The sequence below is a fragment of the Alternaria alternata genome, assembly GCF_001642055.1.
Source record: "Alternaria alternata strain SRC1lrK2f unplaced genomic scaffold CC77scaffold_9, whole genome shotgun sequence".
NCBI lineage: Eukaryota > Fungi > Ascomycota > Dothideomycetes > Pleosporales > Pleosporaceae > Alternaria > Alternaria alternata.
The window spans coordinates 202,715-230,492 of record NW_017306198.1 but is presented as its reverse complement, the minus strand read 5'-3'; the positions used below and the strand labels follow the sequence as shown (position 1 = coordinate 230,492).

The window sequence follows — 27,778 nt, the reverse complement described above, 5'->3', positions numbered from 1 at the left end:
GAGTTCCAAGGGATGAGTCCACGACATTCCGCCACGTATTATTTCCGTATCTTGGATATCATGGGTCATATTCGTTCCACTGGGTCATGATCATACGGTGCATGCGTGAGCTTCTCACTATACCCGACTCGAGACACGTAGCTCGCTACGAATTTCGCTGCATTGTGAGGCTCCCACGAGGCTTTCGTCTTTTGCCTTCTTTTGCATGTAGGTGAGTGGTTGTCGTCGGACTTGTCATATCAATCACTACATCTGATATTAGCCTTTGAGTTCTGCCGGCAAGGCAAATTTCAGAGGACAAGCCATGTAGAGATCGAGGTGGCCATCTTCTGCATTGCATCTCCTCAAAGTCGATCTTGTGTAACATAGTCCCAATGAGGGGCGGCTTTGCGATCGGATCCGTGGCGTTGGGCTCCGGGGATAGCCGAATCTCACTTGCATGTGAAGGACGTTGGGCATCTGCTACCCGAGTTCTTGACGGCAGCCCGCAAACGTTGTTGTTTGCCTTGCGAATCATAGTCTGGAGATAAAAGTTCTGTGAGGCAAATGGTCACCGATGAGTGGGAGCACTTAAGCTTGCTGGAAAATGTGAGGCTAGACTACTGGGCGTCTCACTAGTAGATCCGGACGAAGACAGCGCGTTTCAACTCACGATAATAGCTACGAATGTAGAAGTTCTTCGCAGAATCCAGTATGTGAGTTCTTGGATCGAGACTTTGAGGACGAATTTGGGAATGTGTTCCAAAAGATAATCTTGTTCAGAGAGGTCGTAGCTAGTTTTGATATATCTCCACTGCCCTCCTATTTTGTCACCAATACAGGCCGTCGTATCAAAGCTACACACGCGTTAGGAAGCCAACACACAAACCACAAGACGGGTTGCATTTGGTGATTGCATGTGAACTCACCGGTCTCTCTTCGCATAACTCGGCACTTGACACGATCCGTTGCAGAGATGCGCCACTGCATACACTTGTGGTCGTGTCGAAAGCTTGTTGGTTATGACGATGTATATCCATATCGGATGCCGGGGGCTTAGCCCAACTTTTATATGCATTGGAACTGGACAAAGGTCTGTGACCCGAAGTGCGTGATAGCGCTCGTATAGAAAGAGCCGGACTATCTGTCTTTTGCAACTGAGATTTAGCGGCAGATGCTCGCACTTGTACTCTCGTCGTTGTGCAGTATGCACATCTTCCATATCCACACCCTGGACAACCTGCGGAGGAAATAGGAATGCTCGACTTTCCACAATAACACTTTACAGTCAGGATCCAGTCGCGGAATATCACATGAGGCGTCCACTCACACAATGCCATATATAGACGTGCTTCTTCTTAGCCTGTACAGATGTGAGTGCTATACACTTCCATTCGTTGATTATTTTCGTCTCGAACATACTAGGGCTTGGATAGGTGGAATGTGAGACCTGATATATGAATATGAGAATGCTAATCAGATGACCATCAAGGAGGACGCTTACCGATCTAGCTGCCTGGATCTACGCGCCATTGACGCAATGTTGTTACAATGATCTCGCTTGTTCCTGTTTCCCTCTTCGAGACGTCAACACGTCTGCAGGACAATGGAGGCGGAAATTAATCAGCTTCATTAAAGAAGAGTTATCTCGTCTTTTTAATGGTTTCCTTACCTTACACCGCTTTTATGCAGTAGATGCGATTATCGCTGTCAATGGCGCATAGAAAAAGGACCGCGAACCATTCTTCGCCTGCTGCGAACTGTTCGTGCGACTCTTGTAACGCTCCTAGAGACCGCGGAGTCGTGTGAGGTCTTCTCGTGATCTCCTTGTGTTGCCATCAGCAACCACTGTATGTAATGTTAGCAGAGGGAGGTACAAAATGGAGATTTCAGACATGTATGACATGGCGGGGTATCAGCTGCTTTACGTGGACAAATAGCGAGGGCCAATAGCAAGAAACCACGCTGTGCGAAATATGCATCTATGTCGTGCATGACCGATGTTCGGAGAGAGAAGCATATTTGGTTGAAATCAAGTCATCTGGGCTATCTGAACGACAATGTGGCGTGAGGTATTGACGGCTGGGTGTATGCATCTCAACAGTTACGTGTCAAGAGCGGACTTCCTCTTCGGCCAAGGGCTTGTACTGGTTCAGTCACTTCCACATACTCTTACAATGTTCGATTGATGTATAGTGATCTGCTGTCCTCATGTTAAGCAGGTGTGAAGGACAGTCACCCGGAACAGCGTTATGTCTCTCTAACCTAGTTTCATTGAGCAACTGTCTCCGTAGAGAACCACATTAGCCGTCTCTCTAATCATTGACTTGACACTAGTCCCTTCCAGTAATACATAAGAGAGCTTGATAAGAAGAGGGAATTTTAATGTTGTGCACCTTATTGTCCGCTTGGAGTACCGGGTGGGGGGGTTTGTGAGAGAGGTCAGCACGGATCTCAAGGATGACTGTGGAGGGGTGCCGGTATTTGTGGGGTGGCAGGTGTTAGCGCGAACAGCTGCTCGCAGTCGCGCAAGAAGAACGCGTCGGACAGTCTTTCCACCTTGAACGCACGCGCCCCAGCACGTTTTATCAATCGCTGTTTCGATTTCGCTCGTTGAAAGCAACAAGCTATAACTACTCGTAATTGTAATGTCCTTGGAAGCCCACATCGTCCTTGGACCCACTCTCCAACTATGGGCTGCAAGCAGTGACATCACGACTGCAGGAGCTTCTGCATTATGTGTCTAGAGCTACCTAAGGAGGTTTGACGGCAGCTCAAATCCTCTCAACATTACGGTATGCTCTTTCCTTCTAGAATCTTCATTTTGACACACTCTGCTCTTCGACACACCACCATTCGTCCATCGCTGACAACTACACTCAAGTATTCATCCGTTATTGCTACCCCGCCATCCACCATGTCGAGCACTCTCAGCATCAACTCAACTTTGAGCTTGCCGAAATCGCAGTACAAGATTCCACAAATTGGTTTTGGGGTCTACCAATCCCCCAAGGACGTCTGTGTTGCTTCCTGCAAAAAGGCATTTGAAGCAGGGTACCGCCATATAGATACAGCCCAGTATTACGCAAACGAGGAGCAAGTCGGCCAAGCACTGGCTGAAAGCGGGCTTCTTCGAAAGGATGTATACATCACTTCCAAGATCCTGAGCCCTGGCGAGGATGTCGAGTCTACATACAAGAAGATCGCAGACAGTGTTGAGAAGCTTGCCGGAAAAGATGGTTATGCAGACCTGTTTCTCATTCACAGCCCCAACGGAGGAAAAGAGGCTAGGAAGTTGATGTGGCTCGCTCTGAAGCAGGCGCAGGAGAAGGGCATAGTGCGAGACATTGGCGTCAGCAACTACGGCATCCAACACATCGATGAGATTGCTTCCATTGATAGCAAGGCCAGCCTACCCGCTGTCAACCAGATTGAGGTTTGTCGCACTCGAAATCCGTCGCGCGACCGAACTAACAGATCCAACTAGCTCCACCCCTGGTGCCAACAGCGCGAGGTTGTCGACTACTGCAAATCCAAGAGCATCGTTGTCGAGGCCTACTGCCCGATCGTCCGTAACGAGAAAGCAAACGACGAAACCGTGGCTAGCATTGCCAAGAAGCACAACAAGGAACCAAACCAGGTTCTTATCCGATGGAGTCTACAAAAGGGCTTCGTCCCTCTTCCCAAGAGTGACACCCCATCTCGCATTGTTGGGAACGTAGATCTTTACGGTTTTGAACTCGACAAGGAGGACATGGCTAAGTTGGACGGTCTGGATCAAGGAGCCAAGGGCGCTATTGTTCAGGCCGTAACCAATGCTTGAGGTGCCGTCAAGAAATTTTGGACAGGAGTGTAGGTGAACAACTAGTCAAGAGACGTAGCGAGTGCATCTACAAACAAAATCGAAGCGCTGTGTACCATGGTGGAAGATGTCTACACTGAGCGCGTACCTATCGAATTTACACCTAATCCGAATTTGAGTGCACTACTTATGAAATGAGTTACCGTTTTGCTCATGGCCGGTGATCATTTTTGGTTACTCTGTCACGTAGCTAGCTCATCCGTTTGTGTACAGCTCTAGAACACGCACCGACAGGCGTGCATTGACTGGATATTCCCAGACGTGAATGACTCTGGCGAAGTTTGACAACACTATCGACGACAACTGTCGGTACATTTCATTTTACAATAATTATAAGCACTACTAGCACCAGTCGAAGCAAGGGATCTATTTCCAACGTAAACCCAAGTACATTCGGAGACCAGCCATTTGGAAAGGCCTAATGGTGATTTGTTCGCCAGTCATGATCGTGTGAATTTGTTCAGAATACTAAATAGCGACACGTCACAGCCATGGACTAAATGGCATATTAGAAACCAGTCCATGTACATACTTGCACACATACGATGAAGTGCAAAGTAACAGTACAGCACGCGAAGGTGTGGCAGAAAGAGCAAGCACTAAACAATCTGCATTCATCTAACTTCCCGTGGCCCAAACTCCACGAAAAAAAAGTTCCAACACCACCCTATCGCCTTGAGACATCAGTGAACTGTTGGCAGAGTACCCGCATTCGATCGTAAGCAGAAAGAGTCCCAAACAGCAAAAAGAAAGGTACTGCCCGGAATCGAACATCACAGCAAAAAGAGAGTTCTAGAAGGTCTTGCCCGGAATCTGAATTATTATTAGCAGATGGCCAGAATTAACTGGGGGCTGTATTTCTTACCGAACCGGGGTTGCCGGAAGACACTGATTTTGAGATCAGAATCCGGAGTGATAACCGCTACACTACAAAACCGATACAAAATCGAAATTTGGAAACAATATATCCAGTATTGTTTGTGGCAGGAGCGGTGAGCGCGGGGGAAGGAACGATGGGCGCAGAGTTTTCTGGTTGGCTGTAGTGGGGTAGTGGGGGTGGTTGTTCGAATGGCGGCAGTGGGGCTCTTGAGAAACAAAAGCGCGACCTCAAACCCAATCTGGTGTTAGTTGCATGGAGAAAAGGCGTCACATAAGTCGATATGCAGTATGAAGCTCGTCTTCTATTCTCAAAATCCTACAGCGTGCATGACAGCACTATGCTGCGTCTATTAATACCAACCAGCAGTAAACATACATACATGAGACAGGAGAATACAAGTCGCAAGGCTGCGCAATGCCTAGTGGCATGCCGCCTGGTATCACAAAGGAACACCGCGAAAAGAAGAACACGTAGCGCCATCGCTAAAAGAACACGGCAAAAGAGAATGCTGCAAGAGGGTGTCTATCAGCAAAAGAACTTGTATACTTTCTTCCACCTGGGCCACTTCTTCTTTTCTTCGCGTTCCTCTTCGATCAACACCTGGATATTCAGCTCGCGGATGCCAGTGACGAGATCCATATTGTGCGAACGAACGACTGAGGTGCGGAACCAGAACTTGTAAGGGAAGTAGAAGGCCAGAGTGACTGGCAGTGCGAGGTAGACGCTGAAGAAGCGTTGAAGACGTTGTGATGTCGACAAAACAGCCATGTCGATTGGAGCGACGGAAACGTAGAACTGTGCAATGAGAACGAGGATGTTGAGAATGAGGCCGACATAAGATCCGATAAGACCAGGTTGGGAGCGGAAGGCAAGCTCGTCAAGGGTATGTCCTTGCACCTTCCATCCTTGACGGAAGCGGATATGCGCGAGACAGATCGAGAGCCAAGTGAAGACAGCCGAGAGTGCAGACAAGGCAAGTAGCCAGTTGAATGCAGCATCTTGTAGCCTGCGGTCCGCACCAGCAAGGAAAGCGAGAAGACCAAGAGCTGAGGCAAAAGCAATGGAAACAAGGGGACGACCCTGACGGTCAATGTAGGCGAAGATCCTGGGGGCTTGATTCTGCTCAGCCAGTGCAGCGAGTGTGCGCGAAGAACCATAGATAGAGGAGTTGCCAACTGAGAGAACAGCAATCATGATGACGGCGTTGAAGACAGAGGGCAGCCCCTGAATGCCTGCGTTCTGGATAGCGATGACGAACGGTGAGGCAACAGCGTCGGCATCGTTCTTGTCTTGGAGCAGTCGCTTATCATCGTAGGGAACTAGCAGTCCGACGATGGTTAGGGAGACGATGTAGAACAACGAGATGCGCCAGAAAACCTGCTTGACGGCAGTGGGAAGAGACTTGCGCGGATTGGCCGTTTCCGCTGCAGCAAGACCAACAAGCTCAGTTCCAGAGAAGGCGAATGCGGCGTTGACAAAAACACTGCATAAGCCCTTGAATCCATTGTTGAAGGGACCTGGGTCGCGCCAATACATGCCACCAATATAGCCTCCGTCTGGACCGCCACCTATGTTGATGATAATACCAAGGATGATAAAGCCGATAACCGCTGTGATCTTGATAATGGCAAAGACAAACTCGGCTTCACCATATCCTTTGATACCAAACAGGTTGATGACAACGATCAAGACCAGGAAGACGGCGACCCAGGCGTTGTTGTTGACCTTGTCACCATTCCAATATTCAATTGTGAAAGTAGCAGCGACGATTTCCAGTGGTAGTACGACGAGCCATTGAAGTGCATAGTTCCAACCCATGGCGAAGCCCCATGCAGGATCCAAGAAGCGTGTCGAGTATGCTGAGAATGAACCAGCGACGGGAAAGAGCACTGCCATCTCGCCCAGTGCGTGGACGGTAGTGTACAGCATGACACCTACAAGGCAGTAGCAGATGACGAGCGATGCTGGACCACCGTTTGCTAGTGCTTGCCCTGAGCCGACGAATAAACCGGTACCTGGGAAAGTCAGTCGGCGGACCCCGCTTATTAGATGCATGCCAAACCATACCTATGGAACCACCGATTGCTATCATCTGCAGATGACGACCTTTTAGTCTCCGCGCAAGTGGTGAGTTTGCAGTGTTCGCTGCTGCGGCCTCTGGATCGAAGACGTTCCCGTCGGCGCCTAAGCTTCCCTTTGGCGTCATCGTCATGGCAAAATTCGGGTCCCGTTTGAAGCTCTCGATAACCCTCCTACCCAGTCCATCCTGGTACCGTGATGATTCGCCATAGTAGTCGGACCCTTGCGAGGCTCTCCCAAAACTCTTCTCGGTGCCGTACATGTCGTCGTCTATCGTCATGGTGGCTGGGCGCAACGGCGCGATAACAGACGACGAAAAAGAGTGTAATTTGCAGCTGTTCTGCACGTCGGTTGGTGTCGCTGCAGTGCAGCCGTTGGAGGTATCTGCTTTTTCCTGTGCGATGGGCGCAGGGGCGGGATATGAGTGCGATGCTGACGAACGGGCTACTTGGGCTTAGGCCTATTCTTGAGGCGCGCGAGCTCAACTACGGAACTGAGGCGCCCAGGGTCAGTGTCCTTTCCAGAGTGCCGGGTAGGAACTATCGACTAGGATGTGTAGCGGCCGGGGTGCATCTGGATTTGGCCTAGGCGTGGGAGCGACGTTATCGCGGCGTGGCGCATCTATGGGTTCAGTACATACACTGAGCCTGTCCAAGGGCAGAGTCGTGCAGAAGTGATGTGACTATTGGTGACAATACCATCGAACGATGTGCCTGGACTGCTGAGATGTTTGCACGGAGCACGGCGAAGTGACTGACATCCCTTATCGACGGCACAATGTCGCACATTCGCTCCTTCTTCGCTGAGTTCGCTCTTTCCGCCTCCACTCTTGGAAGCGGCAGACACCGACGAACCGCCACAGGTCCAACAGCCCTAAATACCGCAGACCAAATGTCACTCTCGGTCACTTAACTCTATTCTACAGCACTCCAGATTTGCGTCTCGCGTGTCGGACTAAGTAACGTCTTTAGGCGCTGGCTGCCGGCGCTACATTCGACGGCGACCTCGGTGTCGAGTCCTGGTGGCGCTTGCGCAACTTCCCCAAGTCCAACGGTGCACGGGCCGCCCTTATCTCCAAGCCACCAGTACTGTTGCGGCATGTGCGCGCAAGACATGCCACCAACCCCACGCCCGAGGCTTCCAACGTCCCCAACCACCCTTTCAATACCCCCATCGCAATCTTCAAATGCTCCTTGCTGCATTGCTTGACTTTTCGAGCTTCTGTATCGTGACTACGACCGGCACGACTTCGGACTCGACCTTTCACAACACCCGTTGACCCGTCCCGCTGCCGCAGCATTGGCGCATAGTTCGACATGCTGCTTTAGGCACTGCCCCTTCATGCTCCGTCACGAGCTCGCTTCCGGCCTGGAACGTCTACGAAACTAGCACCCTAGCAAATGCTCGGCTCTACCGTCTGAATGGCGACGCGATGGTCGACATGGATATCTGGCCACCCTGCAGCCTGCAGCTCGCAAATCAGCCCAGCCATTAGCTTACTGTCCCATTATGTGTACCCATCACGCGCGGCCGTATGGAAACCTCCATGATCGCGTCGCGTCGGTAAAGACGGGTAAATCATATTACGTCTTCCCGATCCATATCGCTTGATGACCCCTCTGACGGCCCTTATGAATGCATCCTGCCATATGCAGGGGCTACCAGTATTTCAATGCTTCACAATCTAACCTCATGTTCATCCGATGCAGGTACAAAGCCTAAACATCGCTTGGTGTTTGAACGTTGGACTCTTGAGGACGCGCATTACGACGAAAGGATCGCACCAACACCGCGCCGCAATCTCCTTTGACTTGGTTGCGTTATGCCTGTCGACCGACCCAGCTTTAGAGAGGACGTACACCAGCAGTACGCCCCGCACACTATCGTCATGTAAGAACACAACTTCGCTCATTGCGAATCAATATACATGTGTGTTACCTAACCCTTGTACCTTTTCTGCATCAGTCAAGTACCTCCACCAATGCATCTGCAAAATCCAATATCTTACCTCATCGGTTGCTGCCGTCCTTTCACTTTCACCAGCTCGATATCCGTAAAATCTTACATCTGCAATTTCATTTGCCAAGCATTCATGGACACGACGCGTTGTCGTTGAGGAGTGCGATTTATTACTGGTGTGGTCAGAAAACGCCCCAACCCACATGGTAAGCCACCACGGGTACCTATCACACGGTCGCAACGCCTTTTCCCCATGTCATTCGTCGCCTGTATCGACAACGCCTCCCGAGGTTGTCACATGGAACCTTACCAACTCTCCACACGAGCACGTCATTATTGTTCATGGTCCTGCAGGCGAATCTGGTCAATAGTTGGCTTGTGCAAGAAGCTTCTACCATTGTCTACAGTGTAGCGAGGGCGCACGCCGTTTATGCACTGATGCACAGACTGATCTTCCCGGCTTACCTTGCATCGTCCGAGGAAGCAGCTCATCGAAGTGGCGTACTTGTCACTCTTTCTCCCTTGTGATCGTCTTGAGTGCTGACAACTTGAGAAATATGCGTCTGCTTTGAGGACAAAATACTACAACCCTTTCTTTCCATTTGGTGTAGCTATCCCTATCAAGAATCGTGTACCGCGATAACTCTGGAATCCCATGTCTACTGTTTCATGGCCCTCGCGGCTCTCAGCGTACCACAGCATTACCGTACCGTTACCACCGTATGCGCCACCTCCCACATTTCGGCTGTTAGACCTTTGCCTCGTGTGCATCACATGGCAAACCTCACACATTCGGCGTCATGTCAATGCGTAGTGCGGAAGACGACCTCCGAGATCTATGATCAATAAGGAAGCTGCCATAGGCAACAAAATGGCACTAATCTAACTCCACTGGACGAGTAGTGCGCTTTCGACATGTCGGTGCGAATGTCACCGACATAACCTTCAGCCGCAAAAACGGTACTTTTCTGCAACGAAGATCATTCTCGGAACTTTGTCAAGATCAGATGTCGTACGTTGTTGCACGACGTGTCCAAATTCGCCAACGACTCCGATGCCGCATGTACATCACACCACCTCTAGAAAGCCGGTGTGCAACGAAAAAGCTTACATCGAGCGCAAGTATATCCTTGCTGATTCAGCTGCTGTACATCCATGTGTATGTGTGTACACGTGTCGTTGTACGATGTTGTCTTGCATTATCGATTATCGTTGGTTCCGGTACTTTGAGAACGTATCCAAGGGAAAGTATGGTTATCACAGTGTTTGAATAAGAGACTTGTTGGCTGGTTGCGAATGGAGTCAGCTCTAGTCGGTATGTGCTCGTATGACGAGGTCACAACTGCCTTTGTGCAATACCGACATCGACTGGTCGACATAGTCCCTGCTAGCTGCTCCTCCAGTACACACGCAACTGCAACAAGGTCAGCTCACGAGATGGAAGCTGCTGGAGCCCAGTATGGAGATCGCCTAGAGATCTAAGGGTAGCTAGGATATCGCTCGAACCTCGAGTGTGTTTCATATATGCTATTATGATATTGGCGCGAGTGATAGATATGATGAGCGAAAAATGTGCATAGTATAAGTACGTATCTATGAGATTAGAATGAGTAGACAATATGAAAATAACATGTGTATAGGTATCCCAGTATTGGACCAACGCCGAGAATGTATGCCGTGAAAGTGCAAAAGTTCAAAGAAGTAGAAAAGAAGCGAAGAGAAGTGAACGTCCCCTACGCAACAACAACCGGGATCGGAAATGGTTAAACCTCCACAATCTCACCAAAAATCCTCAAGCCTCCTCTTCATTCTCAAACCCATCTTTCCAAATATCAAGCCTTCTCTTTGAATTCCTCTTGAGGTAGGGTCAACTGCGCAGGACCTTCTTCTTCAACAAACTCGCCTTCGCCCAATTTTCCTCCAAATGTCTCCACCTCCTCAACTTCTTCCTCTTCCTCCTCATCTTCTTCTGTGATGCCCAATATCTCTCCACTCCTACGTCCTTGTACACTCGTCCCTCTACTACCCATGCCGCTATCTCCGCTTCTGCTCCTCCATGCGCCACCGTTTGCATGGCCACCATTCAGAACACCGGTATTGACATTAAGCATGGGTCCTTTGAAAGGGCTCCTCTTCCTCTTTGCAAAGATGAGACCAGGTGATTGTGGAGGAATGCTATTTCCGTTTCCAAAAGCGGCGCTGGACTCGTTAAGGCCGGGTGGGAAGCCAGAACGTACAAGGCGAATGTTGGAAGGGAAGCTTGAGGAAGTTGGAGTCGCAGGGAGGACTTTGATGCTGTTGTGGGGGGACTTGGAGGGCTTGTGTGAGTGGCCGCTTACAGAAACAGCGGGAGAGACAAGTGAGGCAGAGGATGTGGATGAAGCTTTCGAGTGCGAATGGTGGTGGTGTGGCATACTGCGGATCGAAGACACAGATGAGGAAGTAGATTTCCGGCCTCGGAGACCACCAGAAGAACGACGATACGAGGATCGCGGTGTCAGTGGGGCAGGGGATGCCGAGAGCCTTCTCATGGAGCCTGAGCCGTGAGTTGAACCTCGGGGTCGGGGACCTGGTGTGTGTGGCATTGGCGGAGACTTGGGATTTGTATGCACAGAAGAACGGTTCGCTGTACTTTGCCTTCGTCTTGAATCTGAAGACGTGCTTGGAGGTATCTTTGGGGACTGTCCACTGCTAGCCTTTGAACCTGGCGACCGTGCTCGTTTTGACGTTTCTTTTATCCAATTCCTGAGTGACAAAAGGTGGTTGATGAACGGCTGCTTCCGGCGCCGCTTGGGCACGAAGCCATTTGGAGAGAGAAGGTCGGGGTTTGTGGACACAACTTGTAGCATGCTACTGCGAGATCGCCGCCGATCCAGATCTTTCGCGGGTAGTGGTGGACGTGAAGAAGAGTGAGATTTTCGACCTCGATGGGTATCGATTGGTGGCAGCGGCTTGTCGTCTACGGTAAGGTTGGGAGAGGTCATTGATTCCGGCAGTTTTGGAAGCTCGGGAGCACCTGTTCGGAGTTAGATCTGTTTTCATGTTGGCGGGCACAATACTAACCATGCAAGCTGCTTCGGTTGATAGTCCTGCCGCGACTCTTCGGTGTGGTTGGAGCATGTATGCCCTCTTCGTCCGACTCTCTGATGGTAGGCGCAAGTTTGTCAAGCCGGCTACTGGCAGCACTCAATCGTCTGAGGCTCTTAGCCTCTGCTTCCTTTTCTTTGCGTTTGCGCTCTCTTCTTTTCGCCTTGCGTTCTTCCTTTTCTAGTAGCAATGCCCACCAGCCAGCCAATGAGTCGCATCGTTGGGCCAGCACGTTCTCAATCACCATGTCAATATCCACACCAGCAGCACGCATACGGTGCAACACCTCCTTCTCCAATTCGGTCGAGAATGGCGCCGGCTGCTGCAGCTTCAAAATCTCCTGCTGGCGAGGCGCGTGTTCCGACAACCAAGGGTTTTGTAGTATATCCGCCAATGTAGGTCTCAAGATCGGCCGTTTTGAAAGTAGCGACGAGCACAACTCCTTTGCTTGCTGTGGAAAGTGTTCCGGGTACTTTGGTTCCTCTTTTAGTATCTTGTTCTTCGTAACCATCTCGTCGTCCTCATCGAAAGGTAGCTCGCCGACCAAAAGCGCATAGAGGATGATACCCAAACTCCAAACATCCACCTTTTCACCCGCGTATTTCTCGCCCTTGAGCATCTCCGGCGCGCTGTAACAGATGGTTCCACACCATGTCTGCAGGTAGTTGGACTTGCCCTCGTACTCGCGTGTGAATCCAAAGTCGACCAACTTGACATCGCCATGTTTGTCTAACAGTATATTCTCGAGTTTAAGGTCGCGGTGGACGCAGGACTTGTTGTGTACGTACGACACGGCACCGACGAGCTGCGTGAATATTTTCTGGACTCTGGAGGGTTCGAGCGCGCCCTTGGCTAGGAGGTAGTTGTAGAGTTCATCGCCCTGACAGTACTCGAGTACCAGCCAGACCAGCTCCTCGGTCACTATGACCTCGTACAGGCGGGCGATGTGTGGGTGTATGAATTGGCGGTGGTGATGGATTTCGCGCGCGAGATTGGCGTCGTCCTTCTTCGCGCTCTTGAGCACGACCTGTTCGTGGTGAGCGTGGTTCCTCCATGGAAACTGTGGTCACGGTACCTTTGAGCCATTGCTGAGTTTGTGCGATGCCAAGTAGACCTTGCCAAAACTCCCCTTGCCTATAAGTTTCCCCAGTGTATAGTTGCCGACGGTCTTGAGGTCGGTCGCGGCGAACTCACTGTTCCCGTGTCAGCAAATTACCGCGGGTGAAACACGCACTCGGCGCGCAAAAGAAAGGAAAAGGCTTACTCGAGTAACTGCTTATACGAATTCGCAAGCTGCTATAATTCCAGTCTCAGCATCAGTCGTGCTCGGAATGCCAGGCATGCGCCTGGATGTTTTGCTTGTTGCGGCGCACAAGCGCGGTTTGGCAGCAACGGGACAGTACATACCTTCTTCCTCTGGGCCTGAATCTCAGCCTGGGCTCTGAGATTTGACTGCATGGAATGATGCGCCGCTGCTCCGTGGTGTCGCCTGCGCAACCAGCGTCATCTATGGGTTGCAGGAGTTCGGTCTGGCGAGCGAGCGCCGCGGAAGAGAGGAACGGGTCCTGTCGCAGCGAAAGTGGAGATAGCCGCAAACGCCAGGGGCCTAGGGCGTTCGAGATGTGCGAGGATAACAATACTAGCTTTTGGCCGACCGGGGATGGCAACAAAGTGTATTAATTGTGAATACTGCGGAGGGGATGCAGCCTACCGTCAGATCTCTCCTGAGCTTCCGGTGCTGCCATGGATTCGGGGAGCGCGATCCTGGTCGCAGATCATCCACATGCCGCTTCTCTGGGAAGGGGTGGGACGACCAAGGCATAGCGACGGCTACATGGCGATGGGCGGTTTATCATTGTTTGTAGCGTACCAGTCACTAGCAGACACACGACACATTATTCAAATCAATGCCGAAGAAGTCCGGGAAGAAGTATTCGCTTCTTGCGTTGGTGTTACACAAAAGTACCTTGTACCACAAGAACCGAAATCCGAGGAACCAACATTGAGACACATCAAGTCGGCAATTATCATCTACAGTTTACTACTCGGCCCTCCGATATATGTCTGCCCTAGCCTCAGCATGTCGACGGCCTCTTGCACCATCTCGTCCACAATTTCCTTTGCAGGCTTAATATCGCCGATTACCCCCGCAACCTGGCCCATCAAGAACGGGATATCCACATCCTTCCCATCGTCCATGTCCTTCGCCAGCGGCACAATACCCGCATCCGTCAGCTTCTTGATCTCGTCCTCGCGCTCATGCCACTCTTTGATGTAGTCGTTGTACTTGACGCGCAATGGTCGACCACTGACAACTAGTGTCCGGCCTGTGTCTGTAAAGTCGGCAGTAACTACATTTTCCTTGTGCATTTGCGAGCAGCCAGCCTCAGTGGACGCGACGAAGCGTGTACCAACCCACACACCCTGTGCGCCTTGCATCAAACTGCTTGCCAGGCTGCGGCCGTTGTAGATTCCTCCTGCTGCCACTACCATGGCTGGTTGACCTGTGAGAGGGCTCTTGTATTTGCGTGCGATGTCCACGACGGATGGAATCAGGATGCTGTTCGCGATATCGCCGGTATGTCCTCCGCCTTCTCCACCCTGAGCGCATACAATATCCACACCTGCATCTAGTGCCTTCTTCGCGTGCTTGGGGTGTCCGACCATGTTCATAATCAGAATGCCTGCTTCGTGCAGCCTCTTGATCGTTCGCTCGGGTGGTACACCAACAGCGCTGACGAACAGCTTCGCGCCATTCTTGATTGTGACTTCGATGAGATCGTCGAGCTGTCCATGTGTGTAGTCATGGTTCGTCTTGCGTGCGCTACCACCGACTTGTGGAAGCGCGAGGTCGACACCGAACGGCAAGTTCTTGTCTCGGAGGTTCGACTTGAGGTCGTCGATGATGGATTGAAGCTGTTCAGGGGTGTATCCTAGACCTCCAATCACGCCCAGGCCGCCTGCGTTTGATACGGCAGCCGCGAGGGGACCACCAGATGTGCGCGCCATGCCGGCGAGTATTATCGGGTACTGGATGCCCAGCAGCTTCGAAAGCGGCGTTTGCAATGATGGGGGCGACATGATGGTGTAGGCTGTAGTGATTGAATGGCGGATGTTTGAAGGAAGATAAGACTATCACGTCGGATACTCCGAACGTAGGTTCAAGTGGTATGCTTCTGACAGAGCTGAAGCTGTATGTGACGGCATAGCGAGCATGGGCATGTGGATGCTAAATAGCGGCCGTGCCTGGAGGTATGCTCGACAGCCAGGGGTTTTGCGGGGAAAACGTGGGTGCATGAGCCGAGGCATCTACGATGCGACTCGTCAACGTCTCTTACAGTTCACCGTTACCGAGATTCACCCGTCTCTCATGAAATGACAATGTATACGTGAAGAATGTTCAACACTCGAGACTAGCAAATCATTCTAGCCATCGCCCATGATGCGAACTATCATAATTTCGGAGCCATTTTATTGGATATGATAACAGTGTCATTGTCAGGAACCACGCTAAAGCTACTTCGATCAACATGTTCAAAGTCGAGTTCAGACATCGAGCTTAGGTGCACATAGTACATAGAGCCACCTTGCTCTACCACTAGGTCTCCCCATGTTCTGCTTCCTCCAATGCATGAAAGTCGGACGTCCTGCTCATGGTGATGTTCATCCGCTTATGCCCTTCATCAATACGATCTAGCTGCGCTATGATATCCTCAAAACAACGTGCAAGTTCTGTTTGAAATGGCAGATTAGAATCGACATTTGCAGATTTTCAAAGAAATGGCTGGAACGAAGAGTGAGTGTCTATGATATTGCTATCAGCGTTTGACTCCATTCATTTGCCCATTGGCTTGTGTGTGCCCGTTAACTTTTCCCTGCGCAGCTTGAGGCTGCGGTGGAGGTGGCGGAACAGGCCCGAATGGTCGACGCTCAGGTGCCGGTTCAACACCGTCTTCCTCAGTATCGTCGTCGTACTCTGCACTATCTTCGTCCTCGTATTCGTACTCACTCTCCGTAACCTCTTCGTCCTCCTCGTCGTGTTCCTCGTGATCCAGCTCGTGCATCGGTACCTGCCCCCGACCCTGTGCTTGCATCCCACGACATAACGTTTCCAGACGAGCAATCTTCTTTCGCTGGTCTTCGGCTTCTTTGGTCCTCCTGGCAAGCTCTTCTTGCATTTTCTGGCGTTCTTCCACCATTTCGCCAATATTGCGGTTGGTAATATCCTTGTGGCGTTGTAGATTTTGGTTCTCCTTTTCGAGACGTTTAGTCTTCTTGGACATTTCTTCCATCTCCTTGCGGAAAGTGAGGAAAAGATCGTTCGAGTTGTTGAGCGTTTCCTCGACCTGCATCTGGTCAGTATTAACCATGATGATACAGACCAACGAGGGGTTAACGGGTTGACTTACCTGTTTGAACTTCTCCACGTATATGTTGAGCTGCGTACGTAGCTCAGTCTCGGTCTGGGAAAACGTTGACACTTGACGGGTCAACTGATGCGACTTTGACGACTCCGCTTCCTGTTGTTTGCGCTGCTGCTCCAAACGAGCGGCGTGATACTGTATTTCGAGCTCTTTGAGTCGGAGCATCGAGTGGTATTGCAGTTCGCGCAGCTCGTACTGGTCAATGAACGACTTGAACTTTTGACGAAACCTAGTTGGGTCAGTTCGTGCCGCAAAGGCCGAGTGCGCCAGACTTACAGTTCATCTAGCTCTTGCTCGGCTTGATTCTGAGGTTCCGGCCCATTTGCAGCTGCTATGCAATCATCCACGTCGTTGACAAGGTGCTCAAGACGCTCGTGCAGTTCCTGCCTGGCGGTTGATTCGCTGCTCTCAATCTTGTGTAGTTCGTCCTTGAGTTTCTTGTTTTCTTTTGCAAAGTCACGCGACAGTTTGTCGAGTTTATCCTTCATCGTCGTGACCTTGTTCAGCTCAGACCTTTGCGCATCCTTCTCTTTTTGCAGTTGGTCTCCGCGCTTCTTCGCTTTCTGGTGTTCGCGCTCCGTGCGCTTCATATCGGATAGGAGTTCGGTATATCGTTTCTGTACGACTTCGAGACGAGACAGCGGGCCGTCCATGTTGGAAAGGAGCGAGGAGAGTTCACGGTTTGCTTTCTTGACTTCGCGTTCTGTCCATGCCATACGTCAGCCAGCGATTCACATGATAGAGCCCCAGACATCGACTGCGCCACCCAGAATGTCCCCTCTTCCGCAGCTCCGTCGCAAGATGTAGACGCACCGATTTCTAGTTCCTGCTCCTTGTCCCCTGCCTGATCCAGCTCGAGTTGGGCAATCTTAGCCTGGATCTGCTTCTGCTGTTCCGAGGGGTCTGTCGCCTTCTTGCCCTTGCCCTTTTTGGCAGGCGCAGGCGCCGGGTTGTGTTGTGCGGGTGCCATGTTTGCAGGAGAGGCAGATGCACTGCGGCTTGCTTCGTGGTGTGGTCGGGACTGGGCAGACGTCGGCTGGCGCTGTTGGGCGACTGTTGCCATGAAGTCGTGACTCTTCCGTGTAGCGCTTCAGCTGTGGATCCCCTCGTGTTGCCCCCGATGGTTCCTCCGCCTATGCACTCAATCTCATGTATCCCCAGCGTGGTCCCCTATGCAGCCAAGTTGCGCATCCGTCTTGCAGCGGCCGCCTCTCTACAATGCGCGTCCAGAAGGTAGAAGTTCTCCGCTGACGTCTGGGAACTGCTTCGGGTGAAAACAGAGGTCCAGCGCAGTGCAGGTGGCGTCAACGGGTATGGTGTAGCAATATGTGAAGTGTCAGGTCATGCAGTCGTCGGGGTCGGATCGGGCAATGTCTCGTGGCGGGTGTTGAAGAGGAAGGAGGGGAGGGAGTCGGTGGTCTGGTCGATCGCGGAAAGGCACAAGACACCTGGTAGTCTCCACAACGCCCACGAGCTTCAATATCGGACCTGGCAGATGAGATCAGTGACAAAGTAGCCAATCCGACCTGTCTCCAGTCGTATAACGCATCAACCGCCCATACAGGTGCACTCTTCCGTCTTAGTAATTTTGCGGGCTAATCTCTTTTGGTATGGGGTCCCTCGGCCAATCGGCGCGACAGGCGTCATCGAAGGCGGGTGCCTCTGACATTTCTGTGAGGCGGCGCGACATTCTGTCATCAATCCTCTATTCCAAACATGCTGCGTTCCGTCGGTCGGCAGTTTCAGAGCCCTCGAAATGCCACGATAACCCCTCAACGATTGTCCACTCTCTCTCGACGTGGATATGCCGCCGTTACCGATGTCTCCAACTTTCCGAATGTCGGCGAGCAGCTGCATGGCTTCACGCTCAAGCGCGTCAAGCAGGTGCCAGAGCTGGAGTTGACGGCTTTGCACCTTCAACATGACAAGACTGGCGCCGAGTATCTGCACATTGCCCGTGAGGATGCCAACAATGTCTTCTCCATTGGTTTCAAGACCAACCCGCCGGATGCCACTGGAGTGCCGCACATTCTCGAGCACACCACATTATGCGGTAGTGAGAGGTAAGACAAACTTTCAGTGCGCTCATTCCATTGCTGACATTCCAGATACCCCATTCGCGACCCCTTCTTCAAGATGCTGCCCCGCTCGCTTTCCAACTTCATGAATGCCTGGACGTTCGCCGACCACACTGGCTACCCGTTCGCTACGACAAACGCGCAAGACTTCAAGAACCTCATGTCTGTATACCTTGATGCGACCCTACATCCGCTGCTCAAGGAGAACGATTTCACGCAGGAGGGGTGGCGGCTGGGGCCCGAGAACCCATTGGCAAAAGAGTCAGAGGACCCGAATGCGAAGCGCATCGTGTTCAAGGGCGTGGTGTACAATGAGATGAAGGGGCAGATGTCGGATGCAAGCTACTTGTTCTACACTAAGTTCCAGGACCACCTCTACCCGGCCATCAACAACTCTGGCGGCGACCCGCAGAAGATTACCGACCTAACTTGGGAGCAGCTTCGGAAGTTCCACGCCGACCACTACCATCCCAGCAACGCTAAGATTCTCACCTACGGAGACATGCCTCTGGTCGAGCATCTGAAGGAGGTGGACAGTCGCTTGAACAGTTTTGACAAGATAGCCGTGGATCAGGAAGTGAAAGCACCAATAACTCTGGATGGCCCGAAGCAGGTTACGGTTGCCGGTCCCTTGGACCCATTGGTACCTCAGGACAGACAGTACAAGACTTCAGTCACATGGTTGATGGGAGATACTGCAGACGCCGTGGAGAACTTTGCGCTTGGTGTGCTGAGCAGTCTGCTTATGAGTGGGTATGGCTCGCCTCTGTACCGCAATCTTGTTGAGTCTGGACTTGGTGCCGATTTCAGTGCCAACACCGGCTACGACAGCGCAGGCAGACGAGGGGTGTTCTCCATTGGACTAGACGCTGTCAAAGCAGACGACGTAGGCAAAGTTCGCGAAGCCATAGCCGAGACCCTCCTTGAAGCGCGCAAAAACGGTTTCGACAAGATCAAGGTTGATGGCATCCTGCATCAGCTGGAACTTTCGCTCAAGCACAAGACTGCCAACTTTGGCATGGGTATCCTTCAAAGGCTGAAGCCAGGCTGGTTTAACGGTATCGACCCAATGGAGGCCCTCGCATGGCAAGACACTGTCAATGCTTTCCAGAAGAAGTATGCTGAAGGTGACTACCTGGAGAGCTTGATTGAGAAATACCTTCTCAACGACAAGACCCTGACTTTCACTATGCAGCCTTCGGAGACATTCAGCCAGGAGCTCGTAGACGAAGAAAGCCAGCGTCTGGCAGCGAAGATTGCGGAGACCACAAAGCAGTTCCCGAGCGAACAGGAGGCACAGAAGTATTTGGAGGAACGAGAGCTCCAATTGCTAGAGGTCCAAGAGAAGGCCAGGAACGAGGATTTGAGCTGTCTTCCTACTGTTCACGTAAAGGACATTCCGCGAGAGAAAGAGAGGAAGCCACTGCGACACACCGAGCTGGATGGTGTGAAGGTCCAATGGCGTGAGGCCCCCACCAACGGTCTGACCTACTTCCGTGCGGTGCACAAACTGCAAGACCTTCCAGACGAGTTACGAGAAATGATTCCGCTATTCACTAGCGCTATCATGCGTCTTGGTACCAAGAACAAGACGATGGAACAGCTTGAGGAACTGATCAAGCTAAAGACGGGCGGCATTTCCGTAGGGTACCACTCGTCACAGTCACCATTGTCACTCAACGCGTACGAAGAGGGCATGGCGTTCTCAGGATACGCTTTCGATCGCAACATCCCCGACATGTATGAGCTTCTCCGAACCATCATACAAGAAACGGACTTTGATGGCCCTGAAGCGGGCAAGAAGATCAGAGAGCTCCTACAGAGTGCAGCAAGCGGCGCGATCAACTCGATTGCAGAGTCTGGCCACTCTTATGCTATGAGATACGCCGAAGCTGGTATCAGTCCTGTCAGCCGATTGGCGGAAGAAACCGGAGGCCTTACCCAAGTCAAAGTCATGACAGCTCTCGCATCACAAGAGTCACTCGACGAGGTCATTCAGAAACTCAAAGCCATCCAGTCCTTTACTATCGCAAACAGCAACCAGCTCCGCGTAGCAATCAACTGCAGTAACGACAGCTCATCGTCAAATCAGGAAGCACTCCAACGCTTCTTGAACACTTTACCAAAGGACGTTTCTGTACCGACAACATCACAGCAGAAGCAGTACCCCCGCAACGCCAAGTCATTCTTCCCTCTTCCTTACCAAGTCTACTATTCTGCCCGCGCTGTGCCGACAGTAGCCTACACCGATGCCTCCAGCGCACCTCTCGAGGTCCTTGCTAAGCTCCTCACCTTCAAGCAACTCCATCCTGAGATCCGTGAGAAGGGTGGCGCTTATGGAGGCGGTGCCTACGCCCGTGGTCTTGGTGGTCTATTTGGCATGTACTCGTACCGCGATCCCAACCCACAGAACAGCATGAAGATCATGGCTGAAGCAGGTCAATGGGCGCGAGACCGCGCATGGACACCTCAAGACCTCGAAGAAGCTAAACTGAGCACATTCCAAGGATACGACGCACCACAGAGTGTCAGCCGCGAAGGCACGAGGTTGTTCCTGTCTGGCGTCACGGACGACATGCTGCAGACGCGTCGCGAGCGTCTGCTCGACGTCACGGCTGAGCAGGTACAAGCTGTAGCAGACCAGTTCCTTGTCAAGCGTGCCGAGGAGAGCAGTGTCGCCATCTTGGGCGAGCGCAAGGACTGGGTCAAGGAAGTCGATGGCTGGCAATTCAGAGATCTGGGTATGTCAGAGAGCGCAAAGGCTGCCGAGGAGGCAGAGGGTATTGCGCAAAAGGAGGACGACGTGCCTGCTATCGCAAGCTGAGTCTCTCGGTTGACGATATCATGACTGTATAAGTATATGTACGATATGAAGTGCGAAAGGCTAGCATCATCGGCGTTGGGTAAGTTGAATGCATAGCGTCGTGTCATCGCTCCTTCCTCCTTTACCATTTCACCATGAAGTATCTTGATTGCTATCTGTCTTATTTTCACCGGGCCTACCTCCCCCCGAACCGTGCGTGGAACAAGGCATCTCACAGCTCCCTCTGTCACACATTCTTCACCAGCGCAACGAACAGATCCCAGACGGACCACGCATTCTCTCCCATTGCTGGTTCGCTCTGACCCTCAAATATGGGGATAACGCGCAAGAACAAATGTCATGCCATCTATCCAGTTCACTCCTCGGCCGTCAAAAGTCAGAGGTGGAATTTGGGAAGGGGCATTGAGCACCTGCTTTCAGACCTGCCTGTATTGAGCGAGACTCTTCTCCTGGTAGACTAAATGTGGGGGTACAGCAGATAGTGATACTCGAAATGAAGGAAAAGAATGGTTGCGCTTGGGTATTTGGCTATATTCAATGCATATGTATAGATCACCTTATAGTTCGATCTGGTCGTCGCTCTGCAATTGTCGCTCCTTCTCCCTGACCTCTGTCGCCTTGATAATAAGGCGACGGTAGTCTAGAACAGCCTGCTCGAGCTCCTTCCTCTTCAACGCCTCGTGATCTGAATGCGCGACGAAGATAGAGCCTGGACCGTACAGGTACCTCTTGTGGTCACCAGAGAGCCATGGCACATCCGTCCCGTAGTTGACGGTCGTTGTCTCAAAGCCCTCAATATCACAGTTTATGTCCACAACTCCGTATCCCTCGCTTCCCCATTGTACTTCCAGATCTCCGCCTTCCTTCTGCGCGGCGGCCTTGACGTCCTTGAGCGCGTCGATGATTTGTCCGCGAACGAGATCGGGGGTTCCGGCGGCGAGGCGCGTCGCGATGTTTGCGGTCGCGGTTTCGGCGACGACGTTGGCTGCAACACCGCCCTGTACGCGTCCAAAGTTCATAGTCGTGTTGCCGTATTTCGTGCTCCAAGGCAGGTGCTCCCTCAGCTTGAGGAGCTCGCCCAGTGCCTCCACCATGATGTCATTTGCGCTGACGCCCAACCACGGGTATCCTGAATGTGCCGCCTTGCCCGTGGCTTTCACCGAGAAGCCCAGCATGCCCTTATGTCCACAGACGAGTTTCGCTTCCGTGGGCTCTCCGAAGATGACGATCTCGTGTGACGATGGGCGCTTGTCCCAGTCGCTGAAGGCGCGCATGCCGTCGCCGCCTGTTTCTTCGCCGACCACAAAGAGTAGTGATATATCATCTTGTAGATGACCTTTTATGCCTTGTGCCGCGATGATCATGGGTGCGACACTGCCTTTCGCATCCACGCTGCCTCTGCCGCCGATGATGTCGGTCGTCTCATTGTAGTAGTACGGCCAGTACGGTGGCACGGTGTCAATATGCGAAGATAGTACGATCGTGGTTTCGCGCTTGCTGCCGTAGGCTAAGAGGTTGTATCGGTCTTTGGATACTTCCTGCTTCTCGACAGTCCAATCGTGTGCGCGGAGGTAATCGGTGAGCCAATCGCCAACACTCTTTTCGTTCTCGCTAATAGATTCTATTTCTACGAGTTTGCGGTGGAGATGTAGAAGGTCTTTAGAGGTGGATGGCTCTAGAACGGACGGCTCGACGGATATCTGAGGTGACGTAACGGCAGCCAGTGCGCTGACGGCCAGAGGAAGGAATGATAGTGATTGGAGCATCATTTTGAGGGCTGAGTAGCAGGTGGTGCCACGATTGAAGGCCGATGTTGGGTTGACGGGAACGGGACAGCGCGGTGCTTGGTGGCTTAAGCTTGTTACTTCGTTACCCACCCGTGGCGATCTTCGACACCATTACCTTCCGATCTTCGAATTGCGCACCGCTCGTATCATCCAGGGCCACAAACAGCCTCCTCTGTTGTCCGCACTTTAAACATGGTAAACCAGCTGGCCGAAGTTATAGTGATGTAGGGTGCCATAGCATATCGCGATCTACATGGCTCTCTTATGCCATCAACCAATTGCAGAGTGCTTTGTGTGCTCACACGATCGGAAGTGGGGGGACATGCCGAATCCCGCTAAACTCGAGCCCACTTCTTCGACCATATGAGAACTAACGTGAGTTCCTAACATTGTTGTACAATGTCGTCGCGTTGCATAGTCCTAACTAGGTGCTCGATCTCATAAAGAAAATAGCAGTCTCAAATAGGATGTTTGGAGTTTCGCCGTTCTGTTTCGTGACCTCTACAGAATGAAAAAAGTCCTGGAAGGATGCCAGACGCTTAAAAAGTCCAAACTTCTCTCCAGCTTTTACTGTAAGCTTTGTTGTACTGTCAGAAAGTTTCAGGGAGAAGAGTTTGCTGGGTGGATAAGGGCCTTTCCTACAAGTTGAGTACCTATCGTATTGCTATTAAGCTACATAGTTCTCCTCTGTATCTTGCTCGTACCAATCACTTGTCTAATATATACAGAAACAACACCGAAAGCCTAGCAGCTGCTGACTCCACGAACGCAACACGTTTGCGCTTCAGCGTCCTACACCTCGATTCTAAGTAGGGGTTTGCTATACTATCTGATAAGAAGCTACGATCCTTCGCTCTCTGCGTATGAACGGAGTATTCCCTCAAGTATCTAGGTATCTTTTGGGCTTCGCGCCATGTCTTAAGCCATGTTATATGGTATCCTCTTATCAACGTCTCCGACCATTGAAGCGATCATCTCCGCTTCGGTCTCGACCCGAGCTTTTTGGCAACAAGTCCAAGATAGCCGCCAAGCCCACGATGCTTTTCATGCACAATGCCTACTTAGGTACTTGCTGAATAAAAAAAAAGGAAGAAACTAGGAAGAATTGCATAAATGATTTTAGACGACTGCTCATCACGCAGAAGCACATCTTGTATTTGATTACGGCAACACTTTTTCGGCGCACCCCAAACGTTATTCCGCGCACAGTCATTTCAAGGTTCAGTCCGACCTGTCAACCAGAAACGATAATATCACAGTAGCTTGTGTACCTAATTCCAGCCCTGGCATCCTAAGCTCCAGTCAAGTCACTCGCCAGAAAATACATGACCAGACATTTAGCTCGGTCTTGCAAATAGAGAACACAACCTTTTACTAAGGACGGCTACACACATCTGCCCACCAGACCTTGTCGACACTACCTACGTACGACCGGTACGACCGGAACAGCGCATGTCAGCCCATGCGGGGACAACCATATTTCCTGCCCATTGAGACTTGTTGAAGACTGTGTGCACAGGTCTCAGGGTTTCCTCTGGCGTACAGCAGGTGAACTGAGGGAAGACTCCCTGCAGCTGGGCGCAATCCAGTCGATCAGTGCTCCCATACAGTTCCATAGCTGCGTGGTTGTCGTGCCTGTGTTCAATGGACTACAGAGCTAATATCTCGACTTTCCAATGGCGTTCGCATACCGCGACTAAACTCGCCCATACCCAGGTAGCTCTTCTAGCCGCTCTCTCGCAAACATCATCTTTTATAATCAGATGTGAGTACAGAGCGACAGCACTAGGATGACCGTGAATTTGAATGGGCAAGAATATATCATGCATCTGGCATGTAATATGAAGCACGACAGTGCCAGGATCCTGAAGACTGGGATCTCTTCGAGGCCTCTGGAGATCGGCCCTTCAACAATCTTAGAAGGCACGCCCTTGACCCATGGTTCGCTTCCAGCCCAAGTCTAGTAATTTCGAATGCCTTCTAACACTAGTTATCACCTACAGCCGCCCAATGTCAAGAACCTGATGCTTATACTCCAAGTCAAATCGTTAGAGCAACCAGCTCGGTTTTCAGTCCTAAACATCGAATAATCAAAGTTCGAAGCAGCTCACGACACACCGCAAAAACGTTTCATCTCGTAAGTCGAACATTTCTTTGTTTATTTGCGCGATCCTGCTATCGCGAAGCCAGACTATCGCGCTTTTGAACAAGCATGAAAGCCAGCTTCGAATTTTAACTGCCAATCGCGATATCACTCCAAAACGCGTAGCGTCGCGTGTCGCGTTATCATCTTGGTTGTTTCACCATGGCGAAAGCACTCAATTTTCCAACGGCTGCGAGACCCCATCGACATGGTCCATATCGAGAGTTCGTGTCTTGCGTTCTTTCAGTACTTAGGCATCTCTAATAGCCTGACTACGCGTAGCGATAGCGGCATGGACCACGCCAACGTCCTGGTCACGAGCCTTCTGGACAGATACAGTGCCTATTTCGATCTAGAACAGTTACTGACCATCCCATAGTCTACCCAACTACCCGCGACGATATAACCAGAATCGAACAGACGTGCCAACCTCGACCACGAATCGCCCGTCAGCTCGTACCTCCTACCTCCGTTAAACCAACATCGCGATCGAAGCCAGGCTCGTTACCTGCCGCATATTCAGCCAGGACACTTTGCGAGAAACATCATTCTCTTTCCCCTAGGCTATCTGCTGTTGAAAGCAGAAACCTCTCGAGGTTCTGAAAAGATCATCTGTCCTAGAAAGATTGCCGAAGGCTCTGCAAATCTTTATGTTTGGACATTGGTGTTAATTACAGCATACGACGTTAGAGGCATTCGCGGATAGTAGATTATCGCTCTGTTATAGACAAGAGATTTTGGCTAGAAACAAGCGGTATAGCAGTGTACTCTCCGCATTGCTTTTGAGCTAAGACAGTATCGATACCCAGTTCAACCTTGACATAGCGATACCCTGGTAATTAGGTCTTGCATGTGCGCGCCTGGACGATGGCTAACAGTTTTAATCATGGTTCGCTATTCCTACAAGCATATGAGATAAGTGGAACTGCACAAGATTGTAAGCACGAGAAAGCGGCAGCGGGAGTGGATGCTGATACTCAACCTTTCAATCAGCTCGAAGTTCCCATATACAATCGGGCGCCCTCAAGCAAGAAGAAACACACTTATGTGTGGCAATGCGTTTGTCTACACTTGTTTTCCTTGATTCATCAGATATACTAACGTCGATTAGTGTTACTGTGGTTATTCCTCAATTGCTTATCGAAGCAACACTTGTCCGTCGTGCGGATACGGCCGCTGCGGGAACTGTCATGTTACCAAAGTGCAGGTTAGGTAATTCTTTGCAAAGACTGCAACTTATCAGTGATATCAAAGGCTATTCTAAATCTGATCTGTGTCTCACGGAACTTCAATACCAAATCCGGAGGTCATCTTCGCCTCGTTCTGTACCTACACATGTTTCTCCAATCACACAAGAGTCTCTACAATCCTAATCCGGCTAACAGTGGTCACAAAGCTATTGAGCCTTGTGACCAAGAGTCTTATGCTAACTTAGACTGCATTGATCTAATTAGCGGGTGTAGGACGCCTTCCTGCACGATCATCGAATACGATCGGTGAGCCACAAGATGCAACCAAGTGAAACTTCTAGAGCTTTTACAAAGCGTCAAAATTGGAAATCTGAGTCCATGTGAATGGGACAACTACTGGATTGACATGGTACGTCTGATCGAGAATGATGTGCCCATGAATATAGCCTGCACTTGACAGCACAGTATCAGATACAGCAACTGGAAATTTCACCTTGCAATCCGGGCCATACACGATGATCCGATCAGTTCTACTAGAGACCCGTTTTGAAATTTGAAAAACAATGCACAGCCTCCCAGCTTCCGGTGAGATGGGCAGATGACATGGTCAATCTGACAAAGAAGAAAAGCGCAAAGAGGCGGTAACCATACAAGACGTGGAAAAGATCCGTTGGGCGAAGATGCAGCTCGCATCGACGAAGTCGCCCAAAGCCCGACGGTGTAGTACAAGGCTGAATCTCAGTAGATGTGCTGGAACCTGGAGTCGTCCGTCCATCCAATGCTCCTGCAATTGGCAAGTAGAGTGAGTAATCGTACTCTGCTAGGAAAGCACTAGAGATGTTCTGCTCAAGCAGTGTCTGTTGTGTGTGCTGTGTATGTTGTAGACGAAGTTTGTCTCACTGCGAAAGTTGAACCTACCTAGCACAACGCGATCGATGTGGTATGGATTGAAGATCATACTATACCTGCCTAATTAGGTATGAAGCATGAAGACCCAATGCATCCCGTACAGAGCGGCTGTGTATGCAGCTGAGCATGGATCTCGAGCATCATGCGCGGCATTGCGGGGTGCGCTGTCAGTTGGTCCTCCACATGCATCACAGGCAATGCATCATTTGATTAGGCAGGTTACGATGGGCTAAGGTTCGCTTAGCTACGAAATACTGACAGGGTTCGCCTCATTGAGACCAGCAAATAGCAATCTTGCGATTTGTTCAAATCCTTACAACCATCGATGCTAACGCCTGTACATGCAGCATACACTGGAGATCTCGGGCTATCCGGTATCGTCTCTACCTTCTGAGCTTTGATAATGCGCCCTCCTGTGTAGCCATGCGTCTTCGCAGATTGGTTGAAGTGTAATGTGGTTGATGAACACGATAACGTCTGTGTGCCGGGCAATACAATGGTCATGCTGAAGACTGCTCCACGACCGATTCGTCTACCATTGGAATCACAGAGAAACTGTGGCAACTGGTTTGAGTGT

At 51.1% G+C, this 27,778-nt stretch overlaps 7 protein-coding genes across 7 annotated transcripts; 2 read left to right on the top strand and 5 right to left on the bottom strand.

Annotated features, from left to right (window-relative positions):
• Positions 1-715: 715 nt before the first annotated feature.
• Positions 716-1,577, bottom strand: CC77DRAFT_1019826 (hypothetical protein). The gene is made up of 5 exons (XM_018524921.1): positions 1,484-1,577; positions 1,402-1,429; positions 1,310-1,342; positions 909-1,244; positions 716-836 (listed from the first exon to the last, which is right to left on the bottom strand). The coding sequence occupies exons 1-5, from the start codon at positions 1,510-1,512 to the stop codon at positions 831-833; spliced, it is 432 nt and encodes a 143-aa protein (XP_018386439.1). The 5' UTR covers positions 1,513-1,577; the 3' UTR covers positions 716-830.
• A 933-nt stretch (positions 1,578-2,510) lies between these two features.
• On the top strand, positions 2,511-4,240 carry CC77DRAFT_1019823 (Aldo/keto reductase). The gene is made up of 3 exons (XM_018524920.1): positions 2,511-2,774; positions 2,864-3,415; positions 3,467-4,240. Exons 2-3 carry the CDS (start codon positions 2,897-2,899, stop codon positions 3,800-3,802), a joined length of 855 nt encoding a protein of 284 aa, XP_018386438.1. The 5' UTR covers positions 2,511-2,774; positions 2,864-2,896; the 3' UTR covers positions 3,803-4,240.
• Positions 4,241-5,246: 1,006 nt separating this feature from the next.
• On the bottom strand, positions 5,247-7,080 carry CC77DRAFT_1008232 (amino-acid permease inda1; the record flags this gene model as incomplete). The annotated part of the gene is made up of 2 exons (XM_018523524.1): positions 5,247-6,736; positions 6,789-7,080. 2 exons carry the CDS (start codon positions 7,078-7,080, stop codon positions 5,247-5,249), a joined length of 1,782 nt encoding a protein of 593 aa, XP_018386437.1.
• A 3,192-nt stretch (positions 7,081-10,272) lies between these two features.
• CC77DRAFT_1019818 (kinase-like protein) lies at positions 10,273-13,729 on the bottom strand. The gene is made up of 5 exons (XM_018524919.1): positions 13,254-13,729; positions 13,111-13,142; positions 12,922-13,039; positions 11,823-12,873; positions 10,273-11,775 (listed from the first exon to the last, which is right to left on the bottom strand). Exons 1-5 carry the CDS (start codon positions 13,302-13,304, stop codon positions 10,592-10,594), a joined length of 2,436 nt encoding a protein of 811 aa, XP_018386436.1. The 5' UTR covers positions 13,305-13,729; the 3' UTR covers positions 10,273-10,591.
• Positions 13,730-13,789: 60 nt separating this feature from the next.
• Positions 13,790-15,139, bottom strand: CC77DRAFT_1019817 (2-nitropropane dioxygenase). Its single transcript, XM_018524918.1, has one exon. It carries the CDS (start codon positions 14,925-14,927, stop codon positions 13,878-13,880), a length of 1,050 nt encoding a protein of 349 aa, XP_018386435.1. The 5' UTR covers positions 14,928-15,139; the 3' UTR covers positions 13,790-13,877.
• A 2,847-nt stretch (positions 15,140-17,986) lies between these two features.
• CC77DRAFT_934903 (mitochondrial presequence protease) lies at positions 17,987-21,172 on the top strand (the record flags this gene model as incomplete). The annotated part of the gene is made up of 2 exons (XM_018534405.1): positions 17,987-18,333; positions 18,379-21,172. The coding sequence occupies 2 exons, from the start codon at positions 17,987-17,989 to the stop codon at positions 21,170-21,172; spliced, it is 3,141 nt and encodes a 1,046-aa protein (XP_018386434.1).
• A 158-nt stretch (positions 21,173-21,330) lies between these two features.
• Positions 21,331-23,191, bottom strand: CC77DRAFT_1019814 (acetylornithine deacetylase). Its single transcript, XM_018524917.1, has 2 exons — positions 23,075-23,191; positions 21,331-23,023 (listed from the first exon to the last, which is right to left on the bottom strand). Exon 2 carries the CDS (start codon positions 22,939-22,941, stop codon positions 21,730-21,732), a length of 1,212 nt encoding a protein of 403 aa, XP_018386433.1. The 5' UTR covers positions 22,942-23,023; positions 23,075-23,191; the 3' UTR covers positions 21,331-21,729.
• Positions 23,192-27,778: the final 4,587 nt, after the last annotated feature.

Bases quoted from the DNA above. Each gene is read 5' to 3' on its own strand.
- CC77DRAFT_1019826 (XM_018524921.1), bottom strand. From the start codon at position 1,512: ATGGCGCGTAGATCCAGGCAGCTAGATCG. The intron at 1,343-1,401 runs GTATGTTCGAGA...ACATCTGTACAG, and splicing joins TTCCACCTATCCAAGCCCTA to GCTAAGAAGAAGCACGTCTA. The intron at 1,245-1,309 runs GTGAGTGGACGC...TATTGTGGAAAG, and splicing joins ACGTCTATATATGGCATTGT to TCGAGCATTCCTATTTCCTC.
- CC77DRAFT_1019823 (XM_018524920.1), top strand. From the start codon at position 2,897: ATGTCGAGCACTCTCAGCATCAACTCAACTTTGAGCTTGCCGAAATCG. The intron at 3,416-3,466 runs GTTTGTCGCACT...AGATCCAACTAG, and splicing joins CCGCTGTCAACCAGATTGAG to CTCCACCCCTGGTGCCAACA.
- CC77DRAFT_1019818 (XM_018524919.1), bottom strand. From the start codon at position 13,304: ATGCAGTCAAATCTCAGAGCCCAGGCTGAGATTCAGGCCCAGAGGAAG. The intron at 12,874-12,921 runs GTACCGTGACCA...CACCACGAACAG, and splicing joins AACTCAGCAATGGCTCAAAG to GTCGTGCTCAAGAGCGCGAA. The intron at 11,776-11,822 runs GTTAGTATTGTG...AACTCCGAACAG, and splicing joins CAACCGAAGCAGCTTGCATG to GTGCTCCCGAGCTTCCAAAA.
- CC77DRAFT_1019817 (XM_018524918.1), bottom strand. From the start codon at position 14,927: ATGTCGCCCCCATCATTGCAAACGCCGCTTTCGAAGCTGCTGGGCATC.
- CC77DRAFT_1019814 (XM_018524917.1), bottom strand. From the start codon at position 22,941: ATGATGCTCCAATCACTATCATTCCTTCCTCTGGCCGTCAGCGCACTG.